This window comes from Neodiprion pinetum, chromosome 4 (genome assembly GCF_021155775.2).
Source record: "Neodiprion pinetum isolate iyNeoPine1 chromosome 4, iyNeoPine1.2, whole genome shotgun sequence".
NCBI lineage: Eukaryota > Metazoa > Arthropoda > Insecta > Hymenoptera > Diprionidae > Neodiprion > Neodiprion pinetum.
Window position 1 is genome coordinate 7,049,075 of NC_060235.2, and position 19,651 is coordinate 7,068,725.

The following is a 19,651-nucleotide window of genomic DNA, read 5'->3' on the forward strand; positions in this document are numbered from 1 at the left end:
TGTCATCAAATGAATCTGATGAAATTTTTCTCTGACATATGAAAGTAGGACAAATATCTCATTTTCTCTACACTGCAAATAAGTTAAAAGCTCGATTTTAATTGCAATGGCTAAAGCAATAATAATTATCACTGACGTATCAAAACTATCAATTTCGTTTGAAATAGTTCATCCAATGACGAAACGAATGGAATATTGTTGATACACGATCACGCTGATGTGAATTTTTTTTTTTTTCAACCGAATCAATGATGTCAAAAATGAGCTTTTCCAATATTCCCTAGCTTTCAACACTCGGACTACTTTATTAAAAAATATAAGTATAAAACAAAAAAAAAAACATCCACCAAGTCCTACCGAAAAATTAAACAGCGGTAAATTTCACGGTTTATAATAACGAATTACTTGAACTAAGCGAAAAAATAATTCGTTTCCGCAAAGTGTGTTAACCAGTCCCTGATCTTCCTTCGATGACCTTCAACGGAGGTAAGGCAGGCAATATTTCTATAAGCGATGCATATGCATCTGGAGTAGAAAATGTATCTTCACGGGAGAGAAGAAGGACAGGTTTTAGTCTGCAAGGTGAACATGCCAGGTGTAATAGGAATATGTAAAGTTTGCGAATATTTATGTGCTGCACTGAGGATAATAATATTATTCGCAGCTTTTATATCCGAGATCAGAACTGCAGCGGTGGCGCGAGAGGTTATATTAGAGGGTAAAGTAGGTACATGTAATACCGGGTATACAGGCTGAGTGTAGTAATATTATGGAAATTAATATGGTGGGTGGTTGCGTTGCGCGTTACGTGTAAGAGGGGCTGGTGGCGTGGAGAATATCAAATGTCAGGTGAAATGGTAGGCAAGACAAATAAACTCGCGTGTTCTCGTTACGACTAGACCGTTCTGTCTTATCTCCTTTCTCTATATCTGCGGCTCAGCCAGCGCCGCGTGGAAGTCAAATGTAGATATTTGTCATTTTGGCTTATCCACTCGGTGTCGCTGAGCCATCGGTTTATTACACACCGCCTGGTGAAGGTGAAATATTCTCGAATCTAAAAGCGTTGAAAGAGAAAAACGACCCCCCTCGGTAAGTTTACCTTCGTCCAACTTTACCTCGCCAATATTTTATCCCGCGGCGGAGACTCGACGGATGGAAACGCCCATTCAAATACTCAGAAGTTCATTATTCCTTTTCCTTATTCTCGAACGGCAACAATTTTCGCTTACGTTGTGACGCTTGGATATTTATAACCGAAGCGTCGGAGAAATGAACCATTGAAACGGTAAAGTAAATTAAGGAAATGCGCAAAATGAAAGCCGAAATTTGTTAATAATTCAACTTTAACGCAGTCAAGTTTTTCGCAAAGAGACAACGAATATTATGTACGAGGAAGAAATTAACAATTAAAAAAAATTCTTTTACAATATCTGTACAAAACTTTGCATTCGACAAATTTTAACCATATTTTCGTACATCCGCATTTTCATTCATTCCTGTGAGAATTGGGCTCAAAAACGGTCAATTTGCAAGTTACGTTGGCTCGTCGAGGTTAGTTTGCGTAACCGGGTGAATTTCTGTATTCTTGTATAACGAGTTCCTCGATGTTTGAATAGGTATCGACTCTCGGTGTAAACAGCAAATATCGAAACACCGCCTGTAATTAGCGATGTTGAACGAGTCGAGTCTTGTGTAACTTTTGCTTTAAGCACGCTTGCGCGAAATTTCGCGAAGGGCTTTCCAAACTCGACCCCTCAATCGCGCGTTGTGTGTTTACACGTGTAAACCTGACATACGAATAATTTTCTGACTTTCCCCTGGTCCAGAATCAACGTAACGATATGAGAGTAAAAAAAAAAAATTAGTGCTTTCGAAAATTTTGCTCAATCCCGGATAAATTCTTTAAAAAACAAACTTCAAAACGAGCTTTCGATATACCTCAGATACAAAGTTTTTCTATACTTTAAAAACCAGTTGCATTTCTCAGAGAAAAAAATAAACAAATTTAACAATTTATCACTTTTCATCAGGAAAGCTCAGTCGTTAACAATTTCAGAAAGTCTGCATCTCACTACAGATTTTCCTCCTTCAATTTCAGGCACATAATTTTGTTCGTCAATTAATCCTTTGTAAAACATTCAATATAAACTTTGGATAACAACAACGGATTTTTCGTTGATCCATAAATTCATAACTACAACTATTGTAGATCGTAGATTTTCATTCGGTACCTGACAAGCCCAATTATCAAAGAAATTTTTCTTCAGTGATTTGAGGAAAAAAATTGATTTACGCAGTTTCACCATCTTGTTGCGGTATTGTAAATATTTGTATCAACGATTTTGCCCACTCATATTTATATGAGGATTATAAAACGGCACCTGTGCACACGTATCTCCATCCGGCTAAACATAAAACGATATAATAAAATATGAAAGAATCTGAAATATAAGAAATATAAGAAATATAATAACAACACACCGCAAGAAAGAAGAAAACATATTTTTCTCGCTTGTGTTCATAGCGTCTGCAATGAAATTCGCGTGTATAATATGCACATTATATAAATATACGTATCCGTTGGAAAATTATTGATAAAGAATACCTCTCTGATTTGTTGGAAAATTGCGTTTCGCTTCTCATTAATTTCATTCGTAAGGTCGCGAAATTCAATTACAGAATGGAGGGGCGATGAGAAGGAAGGAAAGAAAAAAAAAAAAAAAATTTTAAAAAGAAAACATGATAAAATAATAAAACGAAAATAGAAGAGAAATAAAAACAGGAACAAAATGAATAAAAGAGGCAGAAAAACTACGTAACGAATCCCCGTTGTGGCGCAGAATCCTCGTCTCGTTCATTCGCGGAAAAATCTAGACTTGATTGCTTGCCAGTTGGCAAAAGAAAATTTGAATAAACATCCCCGACAGCAGCAGCTGCAGCAGCTGCAGCAGCAGCAGCAGTTCTCGCAAATTCATTCATCTCTTCATACAAAGTTGCTTGATGCTAAATCCGCGTGCAGTGCGCGCATCAGCGTAATTCAGCAACGATTTTACCGCGGTTTTACCACCCTCATGCGAAACAGTAAAATTACAACTTACGGCTTGCGATTTACCAGCATCATATTTACTCGCAATTACAGGTACCTACACGTTATATTCATCCACTCGGAATTACTATTCTAGGAAAATTGTATGAACAAACGTGCGATTTCCAGCTGCGTAATACGGGATGTTTCCGAATTGAAGTTGCCTACCATTGAGGGGCACAAATATCGTTAATACAGACCTACCGAGTTATCTACCGATAACTCGGTAGGTAACGAAGTGCTCGCGTCGGTAGGTCTGTCTTACCGATATTTGTGCCCTTTGATGGTAGGCAACCCAATATACTGCGGCGTTTACTCAAAAATATCCTGTGTATATACATCAAATATTCAATCTCTTTCTTGTTCCCCCGTTTGTTTTTTTTTTTTTTTTTTTTTTTTTTCATACAAGTTCTTTTTCTGTTGCCATCGCATGCAGCCACCCAAGAGCAGGGATCAGGCAGTTGTAATAAAAATAAATTCACCAGCCGCCATGCCCAAACTCTTCGACCCGAAAGATTTAAATTGAAGTGAACATCGACGAACAATATAAGTCTGGATTCCAGGGCTCTCGATTGTTCGTTCGTTTATTTCACGGCGGCAAGTTCGGGAAAAGAATTGCGTCCTTCAGACGGAAAAACTTACTAGAGAGCAAAATTCAACGATCCTTGAGAATAGATCGACAATATTTCAAAAGATCGAAAATCATAAACGTCTTGAAGAGAAACTATCTGAATGATCACATTCACAGTTTTTAATGGCTCGGTTCAATTAGGTAGATATTGAAATAGTCGAGTTCTGAGAAAATTGTCGTACGTAAAAATATCAAAATGGTGAACGATTTTGAGAAAGAGATGGAAATAAATTTAGAAAAAAAAAAAATACGATTCAAACAGTAAAGTAGAGCATTTCAGAATGAAATATACTATCGAAATAAAAGTAAAAACGATGAATTATGATAAATTATAAAAGAAAGAACGTGTGACAAATTTTCGAAAAATTCGTGGAAAACTACTGAGACGATTGTGAATCCTTTCCGAGAGTCTAATTTTATAAAGAGAGAAAAGAAAACGAAAAAATTGATAGAAATCGTTTTTCACGAAGCAAAGTTTTTCGCGATTACAACTGCAATGGACATTCCATTTTACGATAGTGTTTAGAAGTGAATAAAATAAAAGTCACGAAGAGGTTCTCTTGAAGCGAGATACGTGATAAAATAATATAGCGAGAAATGAAAAGTTTCCGAAACACTATCAGCGTTAAAGATTGTTGAACGTACGCAGGTGGAATTTTTTATTTTTATTTTTCACAATATTATATAATATTTTGTGCGGTCTCATCCCATTTCATGTGGTATACGTATATTATGAGAGTTCATTTTCGGCGGGACGGGGACGGGAAAAAGTTTTTCCTGTAAATGAAAAAAGTTGCCGACAGTGATATCGAAAAAGTTCAGCCACGGAGCTTCGAGTCTGTGATATGAGAATACAAACGTCACGGACCAGTGGAAACTGCTTCCTTCGCGATTGAAAACTGAAGCGAATGAACGACCGCTGTGCCAAGGTCTGTGTTCGCCCCCTGAATCCCCATTTTTACCCCTCCGCAAACGGTGCATTTTATTATTTTCGGTGAATATAAAACGCAGGATAAAAATAAACTAGGAATTTCCCCTCGTTAATCTTCGAGTTTCGTTCAATATACACGATTCTTCCTTAGCCAAGAGCCCACCCCCCACCCCCCTTCGACCTCATCAATTTGAGTATTGACGTTTTTTTCACCAATATTCGGTGATAATTGAATCGTTTTAAATTCGAAATATTTAAACGGACCTAACAACAATGAGTGGCGATCGAAACGATTAAATTCAGTTCAGAGGTAGAGATATTCAAATTTATACAATTTTAGTAAAATTAAAGTACAAAATCTGGTGGATTGAAATCGAAATTTCAAATAAGTGAAAAACTTGAGTCTTGAGAAAATTAAAATATCCTGACTCGATTTAGTGCTAATTAATTTTTCCGTTTTGTTAATTTCTTTATGTTTTATCGAAGCACACTGAGAAAAATTTCATTTTTTATGGCAACTAGAAAAATTGAGTAAAACGATGTAAGCGTAACCATTTTGCGCTATTGTCGATCCTTTTTTGGTTATTGCAACGCAAAATCAGCTTGTGAGGTTTACTCTACTCTTTTAGTTGAACAAGGCTTTAACTTCAATTTATCGTTGCACGAGCATTAAATTTTCGCAACAGTTGCAAGAAAATACAGTAACAGCGATCGTAATGAGAAAGAATAGTAACGGATGCTAGACTTTCCGGTAACAGCGAGAAAACTAATTTTCATTTTCTACGCAGAACTGTATTTTTCGATTGTGGTAAAAAAAAATGAAAATAGTTAAGAACTGAGCGGTAACCGTAACTAAAAATTTCTCCAAGTGTATGGAGGGATTTTTAATTTTTATCAATTCGAATAATAATTTTATTCTTTCAATTTTTTTCGGCTTTCTAAATTACAACGCGGGACCAGCGATACGAGAATCGAATTGACGGATCGTGAAGAGTTGAAGGGGAATTTGCATAGAGCGCGAGTTGGAATCGTATATTTCCTCGGCACATACCGCATCAAAGAAGAACGGTTAAATCGCGGATGGGATTTCAGAGAGAACAAAAGTGGGGCAGGAGGTTGGAACGCGTTGCCAAAAGTTGCGGAATCCCGTAATCTGTCGAGATTTTCTCCCCCACCACGTTCACCCCCTTTCGGTTTCGGCCCCGTAAATACTTTATACACGGCACAATGAAATCGCTTTTCCGAGGGTCGTTCGACGGTTGATAAAAGATAAAAGAGACAGGCTGGGGTGAAAACTGCATTGAACAAAAAAAAAAGAAAAAAAAAAAAAAAAATACAGAAAGAAGCCATGCGTGCTAGCAAAGAATGGAAAAATAATAATCCGCAGCACGCAGCGTAGTCAGAAAAGCGTAAAATGATAAAAATCGGTAAAGCGATAGGTGAGGGTTGGTTAGAACGGCATTCTCCCTCTGAATTACCGGATGCTGGAAATAATTTCCCACGTTAGGTAAGTGAAGCGATTTTGTTAGGGTGACGAATACTCCACTTTAAAAAAAAAATAAATTCACCATCCGATCGTGAGTTGATAAGAATATTTCCGATTATTTCAAATACCTGCACTTCTAGATAAAAACGGAAGCTGTTATATTAACAGCGACAATGTAGAGTCGAATTTTTATTCGATTCAACCCCCTCAGACAATCATCGAAATTCGGTTATTCGTTCTCAAAATATCCTTCTTTTCATTCTTACGTGCGTAGGAAATTATACCTGTAATAACGGCTTGGCATATCGGTACGATCGATTTTTCATCCGACGATATCTCAAGAACGATTGAACGAACTTCGATGATCTTGGTCTCGATCAACGAATTTCTTTGTGATTTATAACTGATAAAATTCTGACCAGAATCGGTGAATAGCCGTTCGTGAGTTATTCGCGAAAACGAGAATTTATTAGCCCGAGATTTTTAACTTCGGAAGTGCCGCGGAATCGGCAAGAAATTCGATTATTTTTCCTGCTTGTTTGCCTGGATGATAAGTAAAAAATCGATTCGTAAAATAGAGAAAATAATTCGTTAACTGGATTCCTACTAGATGTCACCGATGATTTGGCATTCCCGTAAGAAAAGATTTATCAAAATTGAACATGATCCATTCTGAAAATGACCAGATCAGAAGACCAATCGAATGTTTGATTCTGCATAATCCCATCAGTTTTAGTGGGTAAAATTTTGAAAACAAATTGAAATTCTTCCGGCGTTAGGAGTAAATTTATGACGGATGCATTTTCAGGATAAATCATTATTTCGTAATTTTAGAATTGTCGAAGATCCAGTGAATTACCAATGGCTATTTAGCTAAAAGTAATCGATTATTCGATTTTAAAAAACAATCGATTACACTCGATTAACCGGGAAAAAGTAATCGATGAAATGTAAAATCGATTATTTTTGGCCATCCTTACTGAGTAAGAACCGTATATTGAAGCAAAATCATGCTGCAACCAGTTTTGAAAACTCAACTCATTCGAAGCCATTAAAAAAGTTGCAAAATCGTGATTTTACGATTCAGCGTTTCGTTCCTAATAATTTCATCCCCATTGAAATTATTCACCGAGAGAAATTTCCAGTTGCGGTTGTCACGAGGTACTTGACTATTTTTGTTTCTCACCATAATTGTAAATTACAGTTTTGGGTACGTAATATAAACTAGTCCGTGATCAACAGCTCTTATCGGAAAATCTTTTTTCTTATCATAGTCAGCCGTTTATCCGTACTATATTTACTTGCGCAACCGTCGTCGTAACGATTTCATGTTATTACAACGATAAATCTACATTGAGGCCTTAATTGGAGTAAAAAAATGTTGAGCATAGACTAAACCGAGAACAGATAGACAGAAATGGGAGCCTACTAAAGAAAATTGTCAATAAAACAGATAATTTAAACGGTATACTTTTTTTTATTAATTACGATCGTAAGCTTTACTTATCTGGCTACCAGAAAATCACTGAAAAATTACTAGGCCGAATAATTTTTGGTTAAAAAACATAAATAATTGAACCTAAGAAATGTCGTTTCCTTCCATTAACCTACACTTCGTAAAATGGGACCCATTAAATGTCGCATACGTTACATGAAAGCCATTAATTTTACTCGGTCTGACAAAAGTCTAATCTTAGGTTTCAATCTGTCTTAAGAAGCTCTAATTTTTTCTGCCTCAGTAATCATTAATCTGATAATGAGTAAAAAGAAATATAATATTTGATAAAAAAAATCGTGTAGCTTCTATTTGAAAAATAAAAAAAAAAGTAATAATTTCATCTAATTTTTTATTGCAATTTCAATAGTGACATCTTAAATTCGATAGATATGGTGATATAGCTGGTGTGAATACAATATACTAACTGTGAATTTTCACGCTTATCCGGAACGTTGAAATTTCGTACTTTTTACAAGCGAGGAGCAAAAACAAACAATTGTCCCGTTGAAATTCCAAATTTGAAACAGTTCCAAAAGCGCCAAATTCCGAATGTTTGGCGGCGAAGCTTGAAGTGAAGGAATCAAACCTTTACGAGACAAGAAAGATTCGAATGGGCGGAACGCCGACGTCTCAAAGTTCCGAAAACCAACATTCCGATAATTCAAGTTACGATGAAGCGAAATTCGAAAAAACAAAGTTTCGATAGAGTAAAATTCCGAATATTAAAATATCCTCACACAGCTTAGTTCACTCAACGAGTAGATGTAAAAAATGAGAAAAACCGGAAATCAGAATCACCTCAATTCCGAACATAAAAATATCAAAAATTTACAAAAAAAAAAAATACGAAAACACAACGCTGTGAAGTTTCACCAAGCCAGAAATTCACAGATTTGAAAATCTTTGATCACTTGCAATCTGTCTTAAAAATTCTCTCACATTTTCCCACTTTTGGAACTTTGACTTGTCGGAGTTACGCCGTATCGGATCTTTTGCGCTTTCGGAACTTTGAGCAATGAATTTCGAACCATTCAAAGCTTTCATTTTCGTCAGAACAGGCACGATTTCTTTGCTCCAAGTTTCATCGCCAAAAAATGCTGAATTTCGCGCTTCGGCAACTTTTCAAATTCAGAATTTATACTCCGACGCGTTACTCCGACGATCCACCCGATTTCACTGAAACTTTCCTACAAATAACTGAAACGAATGAAATTTCTTCTCGGCTTGCGGTCGCAGCGTGACTTACCATTGAGCTGCGGTATCGGAGTGGCGGCAGCGAGGCAGAGACACGCCAAAAGTACGGGAAACATTTTCAACCCCGTCAACGTCGGCCGAACTGGAACTTTCCTCCCTCTCCTCCCTCTCCTCCCCCTTACCCCTCCCCCCTTCTCGTTCCGGTTTTGGTTCTCTTTCACCTCCGAGTGGCGAATTGACTCGCACTCGGCACGTGATATCGGGATTTCGCGGGGTTATCAGCCCTCCACCTCCGTCCCGGTGCCGTAGGGGCGAGAGTTGCGGGTCACGGCTTAGCGGCTCAAAAATATAACCGGAAAAAAGAGAGCTTTGAAAACGAGTTGCACAAGAGCGTCGGCTGCAGTTGACGATTATCGTACGTATTTGAATCGTCCTTTGCACATTTCCCGAAGCAACGAAGACATAATTACACTCTCTGTCATAAATCGTCGATCATCGGTTCCAGCCGCGAGATTAAAAGCGATTTTCTTCACTTGCACTTCCGCGCGTTTCACGTCTCTGAAAGTCTTTACGCGTGTCTTCTTTTTTTCTTTTTTTTTTAATCACTCTCTCACACCGGCGTTATAACCGTTTTGATTTCGAATTGTTTAAACCGTTTAAATTCACAGGCGATAATTATTACAGACACTTCTAGGAATTTGTTCCAGAGGTAATAACATCAATTTCGTTGTTACTGTTATTCAGTTTTTATATCGAACCTCTCTGGTTGAAGTTCGCAATTTTGATCGTTATTTTGCGACTTAAGAATTTTTCGGGATCCATTAAACAATGTTTCGTTACTTAAACGCTACTACCTGATTCAATTTCGTATGAAATTTGTTTAGGGTCTGAACAGAAAACGTCCTCAATTAGAACGTGAAGCTGAAATTCTGAACTATAAAAGTTCGAAGTCGAGTCACCCTCGTGGAAAAAAAGAAACCAAGTTGGGTGTAAATTCCCATAGTGAAAGAATTGAGGGTACGAATTTAAACCCAAGTTCAGAGTTTTTTTCCTTCAGGCCAATTAAAAATTAGCAACATTACTGTATTACTTTCTAAACAAAAAAACTTTTCACTTCGTCGGATTTCAAATATACAGTTCATTTTTTTTCTGTAAAATCAATTTTCGACGTCACGTCAGGTTAATTTCCGCAACGTTCGCGCAATTTATACACAAGATCCTTTTCGTTGATCGAAGTGAACTCCGATGCATAGAAATTGGCATAAAAATATGATTTGATGGGTTTCGAAAAGAAGGCACGGTAATCTGATTTGTTTTTCTTCAAAATAAAATTCACAGTTTTCACCGTATTTGTTTCGCAATAAAATTAATTTCAATCATGATCATTTCAATTTCAATTTAAATCAAACATTACGGTTCTATCATTCCTCTGTTTCAATAATTTTTCCACCATACCGAACAACGCTCGGCAGACTTTGTAAAAGTCTGATGCCTGTCAACGAGAGGATTGTTTGAATCTAAACCACATCAAAAAAAAAAATTAATAAATAAATAAAAAAAAAATTATTATACAACGAGTTGAAAAATATACCGAGATAAAACGCGGGGTATAATTCTGTACAGTATGTAACAATCGAACCGTGCGAGGAAAATAGTACATGTCTAAGTGGAGAATAGAGAGAGAGAGAGAGAGAGAGAGGGGGGGGGGGGGGGAGAGGGGTGGGATAACGCAGAGCGTTACGCAATTAGTAATAAGGGTGGAAAGTTAAACGTTCGCAAGTTGTTTAAGCTCTGTTCGTTGTTTGAACGCACGATAGAAGCTTTCGAAAGCGGGGCGGGAAAACGAGCGAGAAGGAGAGAAATGGAGAGAGAGAGAGAGAGATGGAGAGAGAGAAAGAGAGAGGGTTTTCCGGAACACCGGGAACAGAAGTTCGAGGTGGTGGTTGTACGTGGCTCGTTCGTCTCTTCGTTCTCCACATGCCGACCAACCGAGCCGAGTTATTGCCACTAACTTTATACGCGGCCCTCGGCTTCCTGCCGGTCATCTCGAAACTCTAATTACTTACGTATACAGAGAGAGAGCGAGAGAGAGAGAGAGATACGGAGAGTGTGAGAAAAAGAGAGACTTCAAATGCTTCGTTAAGGCTGTCTTGTTCTCCTCGCGTAATTCGATCCACATGTGAAAGAGCTTCTTATTACCACACTAATAGACCTCTCCGCAAACCTCGGTGGTCTAGACGTTTTTCAAAATTTTTACCCTCCGGCTTCGTTTTCGGTAATTTAGAAAAATTGAACAGATTTTAATTTTTGCTTCGTTTTTTTTTTTTTTTTTTTTTGACATAATTTTGGTCCTGGAGATTTATTCAAATTTCTGGTTAATATCAAGCCATTGAATTTCGGAATATATGATTTACGTAAGACTTTTGAAAGACATTGTTAAACAATTGAGTAACTTTTTGTAAGGATGGAAATCATTTTGTTCAGAATTCTTGTTACGATGAAAGGATTGTGATTTTTTTTTTTTTTTTTTTTTTTACGTCAAAATTATACTGGGAATTGTCTTGAAAAAAAAAGTGAAAACGACCAGATATTTTTCTTCTTGATTAATTTGCTTGCAGCTCGGTAGCAAATTAATTTGTAAGTCATACGAATTTTTATCAGGTCAGTTGAACGTTTAATGAACTAAACTAACCTCGACTAACGAGGCTACAAAATGAAAAGAAGGGAAAAGAATTTTTACTTCGTTGATATTATTGCAACGAATTAAAGTTAAAATGTATGAATTGAAACGAGTTTTTTTGGCTCTCAATAATAAGCGTTAAATTTTCGCAACAGTTGCAAGAAAATATAGCAACAGCGATCGCAATGACAAAGAACAGTAACGGATACCAGACTTTCCGGTAACAGTTAGAAAACTAATTTTCATTTTCTACCTAGAACTACATTTTTCGATCGTGTTAAAAAATGAAAATAATCAAGGACCGAGCGGTAACCGGAAGTAAAAATTTCACTCAGACGTACACGTATTACAAGTGATATGATATGCCAAAATTCTTTCGAGTGAAAAAAAAAAAAAAAAAAATTGCAAAGTGGTTTAGCGAAAAAAAAAAAAAAAAACGACGCAAAGAAAAAATAACTTTCGTAAATACACGGTAAAATTTCATTGATAATCAAACCCCATCGCGGATTTATTGCTATCCAACAACCTTGATACAATAATAATAAAAACAGCACCGTCGTATTTTTTCGAACGTCAGATCGATGGATGGGGAATTTGGGATGAGCCGATAGCCGAAGGGGATTGATGCCCCTGATTTTGCGTCAAGAACCACAAACTGCAGTAACTGGAGGGGTGCAAGGGGTGTGATAGGGGTTGGAGAGGGAGGACGAACGAGTAGCGACTGCGAATTGACGTCCGCATTTAGCCTGCCCCGGAACTCCTCTCTTTGCCGCTCTTCAATATGTCAATAATTGAATGAGTTCCTCGTTTCGCAACCGCCGGTACTGAAGGGAGGTAGAGGAATAGGGGAGAATCGAATTTAATATTGCAACAGGCTGTGACTTCCCTCGATCGACTTTCCCCCCCCCCCATAATAACACGTGCAACGGGTTTCCACGACTGACGAGCACCTGATACAGCCATGAATGATAGAAAATCGTGCAGGTTCAACCTCAGCTTTCAATATCCAATCCTCAAATTTTCATTACCAAGTTCCTGCGTTAGATTTCAAATTACCGAGTGACAAAATTATGCCTTTAAATATCATTGCATCGATCATCGATCGTTAGTAATTTTCAAGATTACAAATCGTTTCAAACTTCGAGTACGCGTGAAATGAATCATTTTTTTTTTTTTCTCATTAAAAAAATTTCAATAAATCATTCACCAATCCACCGAAAATAATTTTACACCGCAATTTGGATTGTAGTAGTCATTCTATAATTGTCAATTTCATCTGTTTAATATTTTCAACTCGTAGAGGGTAAAAAATCTTGTTCACGTTCCTGCGAGAATATAATTTTGAAACATATTTTTTTTTTTTTTGTCAAACATATTTCGCTCTTCATCTGTTTACTTAGTAATGAACATTCCAACAATTTCAAAATATATCTACAATATCAATAACTGTACTGGAAACTACTCGAATAATTCAAGTATCATAAATAACATTAATCGAACCAACTTTTTTCCCCACTAACAGTCCAACTTCAATATTTTTTATCATCAGCCAACATTCATTATTCTATAATAAAAATATAAGCACACACGCACACACACAAAAAGAAAAACGCGAACCTAACAAAGTTGGCAAAAAAAAAAAAAAAAAACAACATTTCATCGAATCAAATCGTAAATGTAAAAGTTTATATCAAACAAATATTGTTCGGTACGGGATTCGATTAGTGAGATTGCTCGCCGACGACGACGACGGTTGAACTCTTTCTTTTTTATTTATTTATTTATTTATTTATTTATTTTTTTGGTATATACCTTTCGCCCCCGGGACAAATCGATTCATTTTTCATGACGGTATACCGCGGTCGCTTATGAAACAATAATACGGACACAAAATGGAATAAACAATGGCTAGGAAACGATAGACGAGAAATTACCGAGGAAAACACGCGCACACCATAATGTACACATATGGTACATCCATAACCAAACACATGTATAATAATAAACCCGTAATCGAACCTTTACCTGCGACTCGATGGCTAGAGAACATTATATTCATGTCTAAGTATACGGTAAAGATGTAGTCAAAGCTCGTAAAGCTGGCTTCACGCTACACGTTCGATAAAGTATACATATATATAGTATATATATATGTGTGTGTGTGGGTGTGTGTGTGTATGTACGTAATCAGTGGATAATATCGATAAGTGGCCTGTTGTATACCATATACATAATGTATATTCGCGGAGGGAAAAGGAAAGCTTTTCTCTCTTTTTTTTCTTTTCTTTTTTTCTTTTTTTCTTTCATCTAGTCTCATTTTCTTTTCTTCTCTCCTACACATATACACATATAGCCTTGTCTCAGCAACGGATTGCTTCGTGAATATTTATGAGAAATTGATCGGCACGTTAATGAAGTTCGGATCGCGACGATGAACGTTGTTTTTCTTTTGGATCATGCACATACGTATAAAATACAACACCCAGCAAGCAACTGCGATGCTCATTCACGCCACGTTGGTTGTACCAAGAACCTCGGACTTTATTATGAGTTTGCACATTTTGTTGCCGGGAAACGATGGCGGGGGAAAGGGAGGAGAAGGAACAATCACCTCGTAATTATACCTTAGACGGTGAAACTTGTAGGTACTGTTGACTTAATTTCAATCCTGTTTTTTTCTTTTTTTTTTTTTTTCTAAATATCTTACGCGGTTCGTAGAAATATTAGTTATCGTGGTGTTAAATTATTTCGTCTTTTTGACGGTACGTATCGGGGAGTCAAAATTCAAAACTTTGTCGAATTTTTCACCGATTAGTTTTAGTCGGCGGTAACGGAATTGTTTGAAAAAAAAAAGCAAAAACACTTTATTTCATACCGCGCGTATAGTACGAGAAGCGGAATTTTTATTTTTTTTATTTTTCCCCCTTCGCAAAACTTTCCCATCGCACGATAAACTTGCAGGTGTGAAACTAGACGAGTGAAAACCTGACAAGTAATTAATTCGAGAGGAAAACTTTGCACGCGGTATGGTAATTATTACGAGTTTGCTTTTTTTTACGAGCCGTGGACTGTTTTATTACCTTATTTGAAACAAAACCTCTGAATCGGTAAAAAGACACGTTCGATATTACACGGACGAGAAAACCATATTACAAAAATTTATAATCCACATTTTCCGACAATACGGAGGAAAGAAAAATAGATTCGAAGCTGCAATTATAATTACACCCAAGTATCGATTTACCATATCATTCAAAGGATGGTGTACGTATAACTTGTACGTACAATCCGTTGTGCAATAATTAATTTGTTTAGAAACTCTGGCGACTTGGTGCAGGTAAAGGGTGAAAGGGCGGGGAAGGGAGGGGCGGAAACCTATTTGCGGAGCTTTTCAATGCGCCGGAGACTTTCTCTCCCTCTCTCTCTCTCTCTCTCTCTCTCTCCTCTCCGAACGCGCGGGGCTGTTTGTAATACCTAGGCGAATTAATTAACACGACTACCGAAGCAAATCGGCACCGCGAATTCACATCTACATGCCACTTTGTTTAAACACCCTGTCAAAACCACGTGCGCCGCTTCTCGCCGGCCACCCGGCAAAACATCCCCCCCTTTACCCTTCCGGCGGAGCGATAAACACCGATTCAAAACTCGCCCTGCATCGCAGATTTAATTAGACATTGCATGGTTGGCAAAACTGTGGTGCTAGTTTCAAAAAAAAATTAATCATCGAACAGAAATTTTTAGCCGCTCCCTTGTACGAAGATTCTTCTGGATCAAAAAACAGAAAGCTAAAAAAAAGAAACACTTGTTACCAATTTTTATGACTAGAAATTCTCGTCGTGATTTTGTAAATTTAAGGAACCTGATCGTTTTCGAAAATCAATCATTAAACACGAATTTTAGCTCCTTTGACGGAAATTCTTCAGGATCAAAAAACAGAAAGTGAAAAAAGAAATACTTGTCGTCATTTTTTGTGATAAGAAATTGCTGTCGAGATTCTTTGAAGTTTGAGGAAACCGACTGTGTGAAAATACAATGCAAATTAAATTCTGTTGTCAGGCTCGTTTTATCACAGTTAAATAATCGAAATACAGTTATTTGTCAACAACGACAATTTCAAGATTACATAAGCTTTTGAATTTTTTACCCGATTCTTCGGTAGCTAATTATTCTGATATCAGTTATTAACTTTTTGAAAATTTTCAAACAATTAATTAACGATCGATCAATTATTTTCTTCACCCATTATTTGAATTCTTTACTTCAAACGGATTGAATTATACGAGTAAACATGTTTCGTGGGAGTTGAACCTCCCCGATTCACGATACTTTCACCACTTTCACCTACTTTTCCCTTTACTTTGGGTACGAATATTAAGACAGTAATTTTGAGTCGAAAAAAAAAAAAAAAAAAAAAAAACACTTGGATACAGAAAATCGCTCTGTGAAACTTCAAACCAATCGAATCGCTGTATTTTTTAGCAACGAAAAATTCGCCTCGCCAGAAATTCGACATCGGCATTTCAGGCATCTGCCGCGTGCTACGCGAGGGAAGGTTGGCTGTATAGTGTGAAATTCCAACGAGTCAATCGAGAACGCGTACATACAAAATATACACGTAGGTACAAATGGATGTAGTGCAGAGATACAGGAGACCGAACCGCGAGCATTCGGAGCGCGATAAATTTGTTTGTTTGTTCGACACGTGTCACGTGAACCAGATTTCAACCATACCAAATCCGCATAAAGCGATTTCGGGGGACGAGTTTCGAGCCGGGCGTAACAAATCGTTTCAATACCGTTGTGAAAAGCGTGACAAAAACGCACCATTTTCTCGATTAATTATAGCAAAATGCGACTATTTTGAAAATTAGAAGACGAAAAGTTTTCATTCGATTAAATTCAGTCACTATAATTCATTATTCACGACTCCGATTCCTACGCGATGAAATATTCTTACTAATTATACACGTATGAAAGGATCGACGAATTTTTAGGATAGCGGAAATATCCGTCACTGAAAAAAATTGATTCCGGATCGTTGAACAAATCGCAGACCAACGACGAAGTAAGAGAGAAAAGAAATTTAAGAAAATAAACGACAAAGAAACATTTAAGAATCTTTCACCCTGTCGGAGGAAATAGGACCGATAAAATTCCTTGCATCATTTTTCGCACGATTCGAATTTGCACGTGCTGAAAATTTTCACCGGAAAATCTCGTGATCTGAGAATCAAATTTGTCGACTGTAACAGTTATTAAAACATATTTACTTGTAACTTGATTTTTTTTTTTTAATTTTACATCAAGTCACGCGATTAGAGATATTAATTACGAAGCTCTCAAGAGGGAAAATTTTCTATCGTCTCAACATTCAGGATTGAATATTGAAACCCTCCGCACGTGACGATGGAAAGAAAAATGAAAGTAAAAACGATAAAAAAAAAAAAGAAAAAAAACATCAACAACTAAATAAAATAAATTCACATCCTCGAGGAAATAATTAATCGATCCACTTGAATAATCACTTGAAGTTTAACAGAGTTGAATTCCACCTGAATTCGACCGATTGGAAAAGTTTAATAAAATAATTTCGAGTAATTCCAACGGACGAACAATAAATTTTATTGGCAAGGATGAAAGAAAAGTTATTTCATCGACACTGCGCACAAGTATTGTGAACAATTCTGTAAAATTTATTTCTGGGTTCATGTTTCAACGTTATTCGACACGTGTAAGAATCCCTCGATTATTCGACTGACATCCACTTATAGCCAGCCACTCCTAGAGATTTTCAAACTTCGCACATCCGTTTAGGGAAAGATTTGTTCGTGACTGGTGAGAATAATGGACACAAAATCCAAAAGCAAAGCTTTCCCTATTTTTTCTCCCTAAGCGCTGGGTGCAAAAGTCACGTGTGATGTTCGAGTAATTGGAGAAACAGCAAAGACTGAATCAATCATCTGATGATAGATAGTCGCAGGATGAAACGGAAGAAGATTAATTTGCCTGCGAGTATCTGATCGTTACAAATTTCAAATCATATGAGATTGAAGAATAAAAGAAAAAGAAAAAAAAAAATGTCGTCGAGATATAACAAAAACGAAACCACGTTGAAATAAAGAGACGTTTCTACCAATTCGAATGAATCCAAAGACTTTCGTTTTACACGTGAGAAACGAGTCGAACCAAAAAAATAACAGTATGAAGTGAAAGCAAAAAACCTCAACCGCGCAGGAAGAAGCCAAAAAAAAAACGGAAACGAACATTTCGACACGATTCATTCGCTGAGCTTAATTTTCTCCATCGTAATTCGACAAACTGAAAAATCCACCCTCCTACATCTTTCCCATATCAACCGAAAATCCATGTACATACATACGTGCAAACGTTGCGATAGTTTTCAAGAGAGTTTTACGGAAGGTCGGCAAAAGCTACGTTTCGAATCTTAAAAGACGATTATAAAAAAAAAAAAAAATCAGCTTTTGTTGCAAACTTGTGAGTTTCGCAAGCACGTAAGCTTCGAGTCACGTGTAAACGAAATTTGAATATCCTTGTTCGAGACGGGTAGTTTTGTTATTGATTACTGTATACCGGGCAGCGTGACTGTCTCACGTTTTAAAATCGACTTTCACCCAATAATCAGGATCGGCAAAAGCTTCCTGACGTAGCAGTCGCGTCGCGTGGCGTTTCGGCACGTGGCGACAACATCGCGGCTCGACGACTCGACGGGCTTTGAAAGCTCAGGGCGATTCGCGATCCGGGAAGGCGACTGGCCCGGTGGAGCGCGCCCGGCGCACTGCTCAACGTACGACGATAACAAACCTCCGGTAGGGGCGCCGCCACCCCGTCACCCCACCACCGCCATCCACCCCCGACGAGGAGAGCCGGGGGTTGCACGTGTGGAGCGGGGACACGCGACGAGACGCGTCGCGTCGCGACGCCGAAGCGCTCTTCCTAACCTTATTGCCCGAGGGGGTTGGGTAAGACGTTATTTTCGGGGACTAAATTTACCGAGATGAAACAATGGGATTTATTTTTTTACAACCCCCTTCGCAGCGCCCTTTTTTTTATGGCGGTAGTAATAGTGGCGGTGCAGAGTCGTCGGGGTGGGATTGATGTTCCGAATTTCAAGAGTTCCGAAAGCGTAAGATTCAAATTTTTTTAATGGTGAAACTTAAAGTAAAGAAATCCAAGTTCCGAATCTTCCGAAACCCCACGCTCGAAGTTTCAAAAGTGGTAAATTCAGAAAGGGCATGCATAAAATTCGACGAGTCAAAGTTCCGAAAGTCCGAAAATGAGGTGATTCAAAAATCTGAAACATCGGAATTCCGAATGATCCAAGATCTTCGATCCTGTGAATTACTGGCTTGGTGGATTTTTCACTACTCTGATCTTTCTTTGTTTTGAATTTTCGATTCGTAATTCTGGTGATTTGATTTTCGGTTTTTCTCATTTTCTTTTTTTTTTCTTTACACCCTATCGTTGAGTAAACTACGCTGTGAGATTATATTTTAATTTTCGGAATTTTACTCGATCAGAATCCTTACTTTTTGCAACTTCGCTCTATCGTAACTTGAATTTCTGAACTTTGAGCCGACGATTTTACGACTATTCGAAACTTTGTCGTTTCGCAAAAGTTTGATTTCATTACTTTTCAAGTTTCGTCACCAAATAATTCGGAACTTGAAACCCGACCCGGGTTGTCTGCTACGTTCCTATACCCACAAGGATCATCAACGAGGATACAAATTTTAAAATCAATGTATGGGGTTATTCACGCCAAATTTGTAAACGGTTCATCATAATATTTTTTAATTTCATCAAGAATTTTTTCCTTCTTTGTACGATCCCTGAACACCTTCCAAAAAAAAAGATTTCAAATTTTTTTCTATTACTCGTCTTCGCCCCATGAATTTTTAAACCCATGTCAAAGACACCGCAACCGATTTTTATAAAACAAGAAAAAAATAAAAACGTCTTGTTTCCGAAATAGAACATTTTCACGCAAGATTCGTAGTCGAAGGACGGTTTTTCTTTTTCAATTTCAAAATTATTTTTTCCATTAACTGCAAATAAAATTAATTTGAAAAAAATCTCTAGTGTTTACGATTTAGAAAAACAATTAAATCTCAGGACTAAAAAA

General features: G+C 37.3%; 1 protein-coding gene across 9 annotated transcripts in view; it reads right to left on the bottom strand.

Moving 5' to 3' along the window:
• The window catches only part of LOC124215857 (disintegrin and metalloproteinase domain-containing protein 10), a 350,156-nt gene that overhangs the window by 152,832 nt on the left and 177,673 nt on the right, over positions 1 to 19,651 (bottom strand). The window contains exons 1-2 of one of the 9 annotated variants that reach the window (XM_046619700.2): positions 18,141 to 18,286; positions 8,878 to 9,712 (exon numbers count right to left, since the gene is read on the bottom strand). The exons of 2 other annotated variants lie outside the window; for them this stretch is intronic. In XM_046619700.2, the coding sequence (XP_046475656.1) occupies positions 8,878 to 8,941 (64 nt within the window). In that variant the 5' untranslated portion in view covers positions 8,942 to 9,712; positions 18,141 to 18,286. Of the gene's footprint in view, positions 1 to 8,877; positions 9,713 to 14,979; positions 15,139 to 17,883; positions 18,287 to 19,651 lie in introns of those variants that run through there. 6 more of the 9 variants (XM_046619695.2, XM_046619698.2, XM_046619694.2 and 3 more) reach the window with 6 other exon arrangements.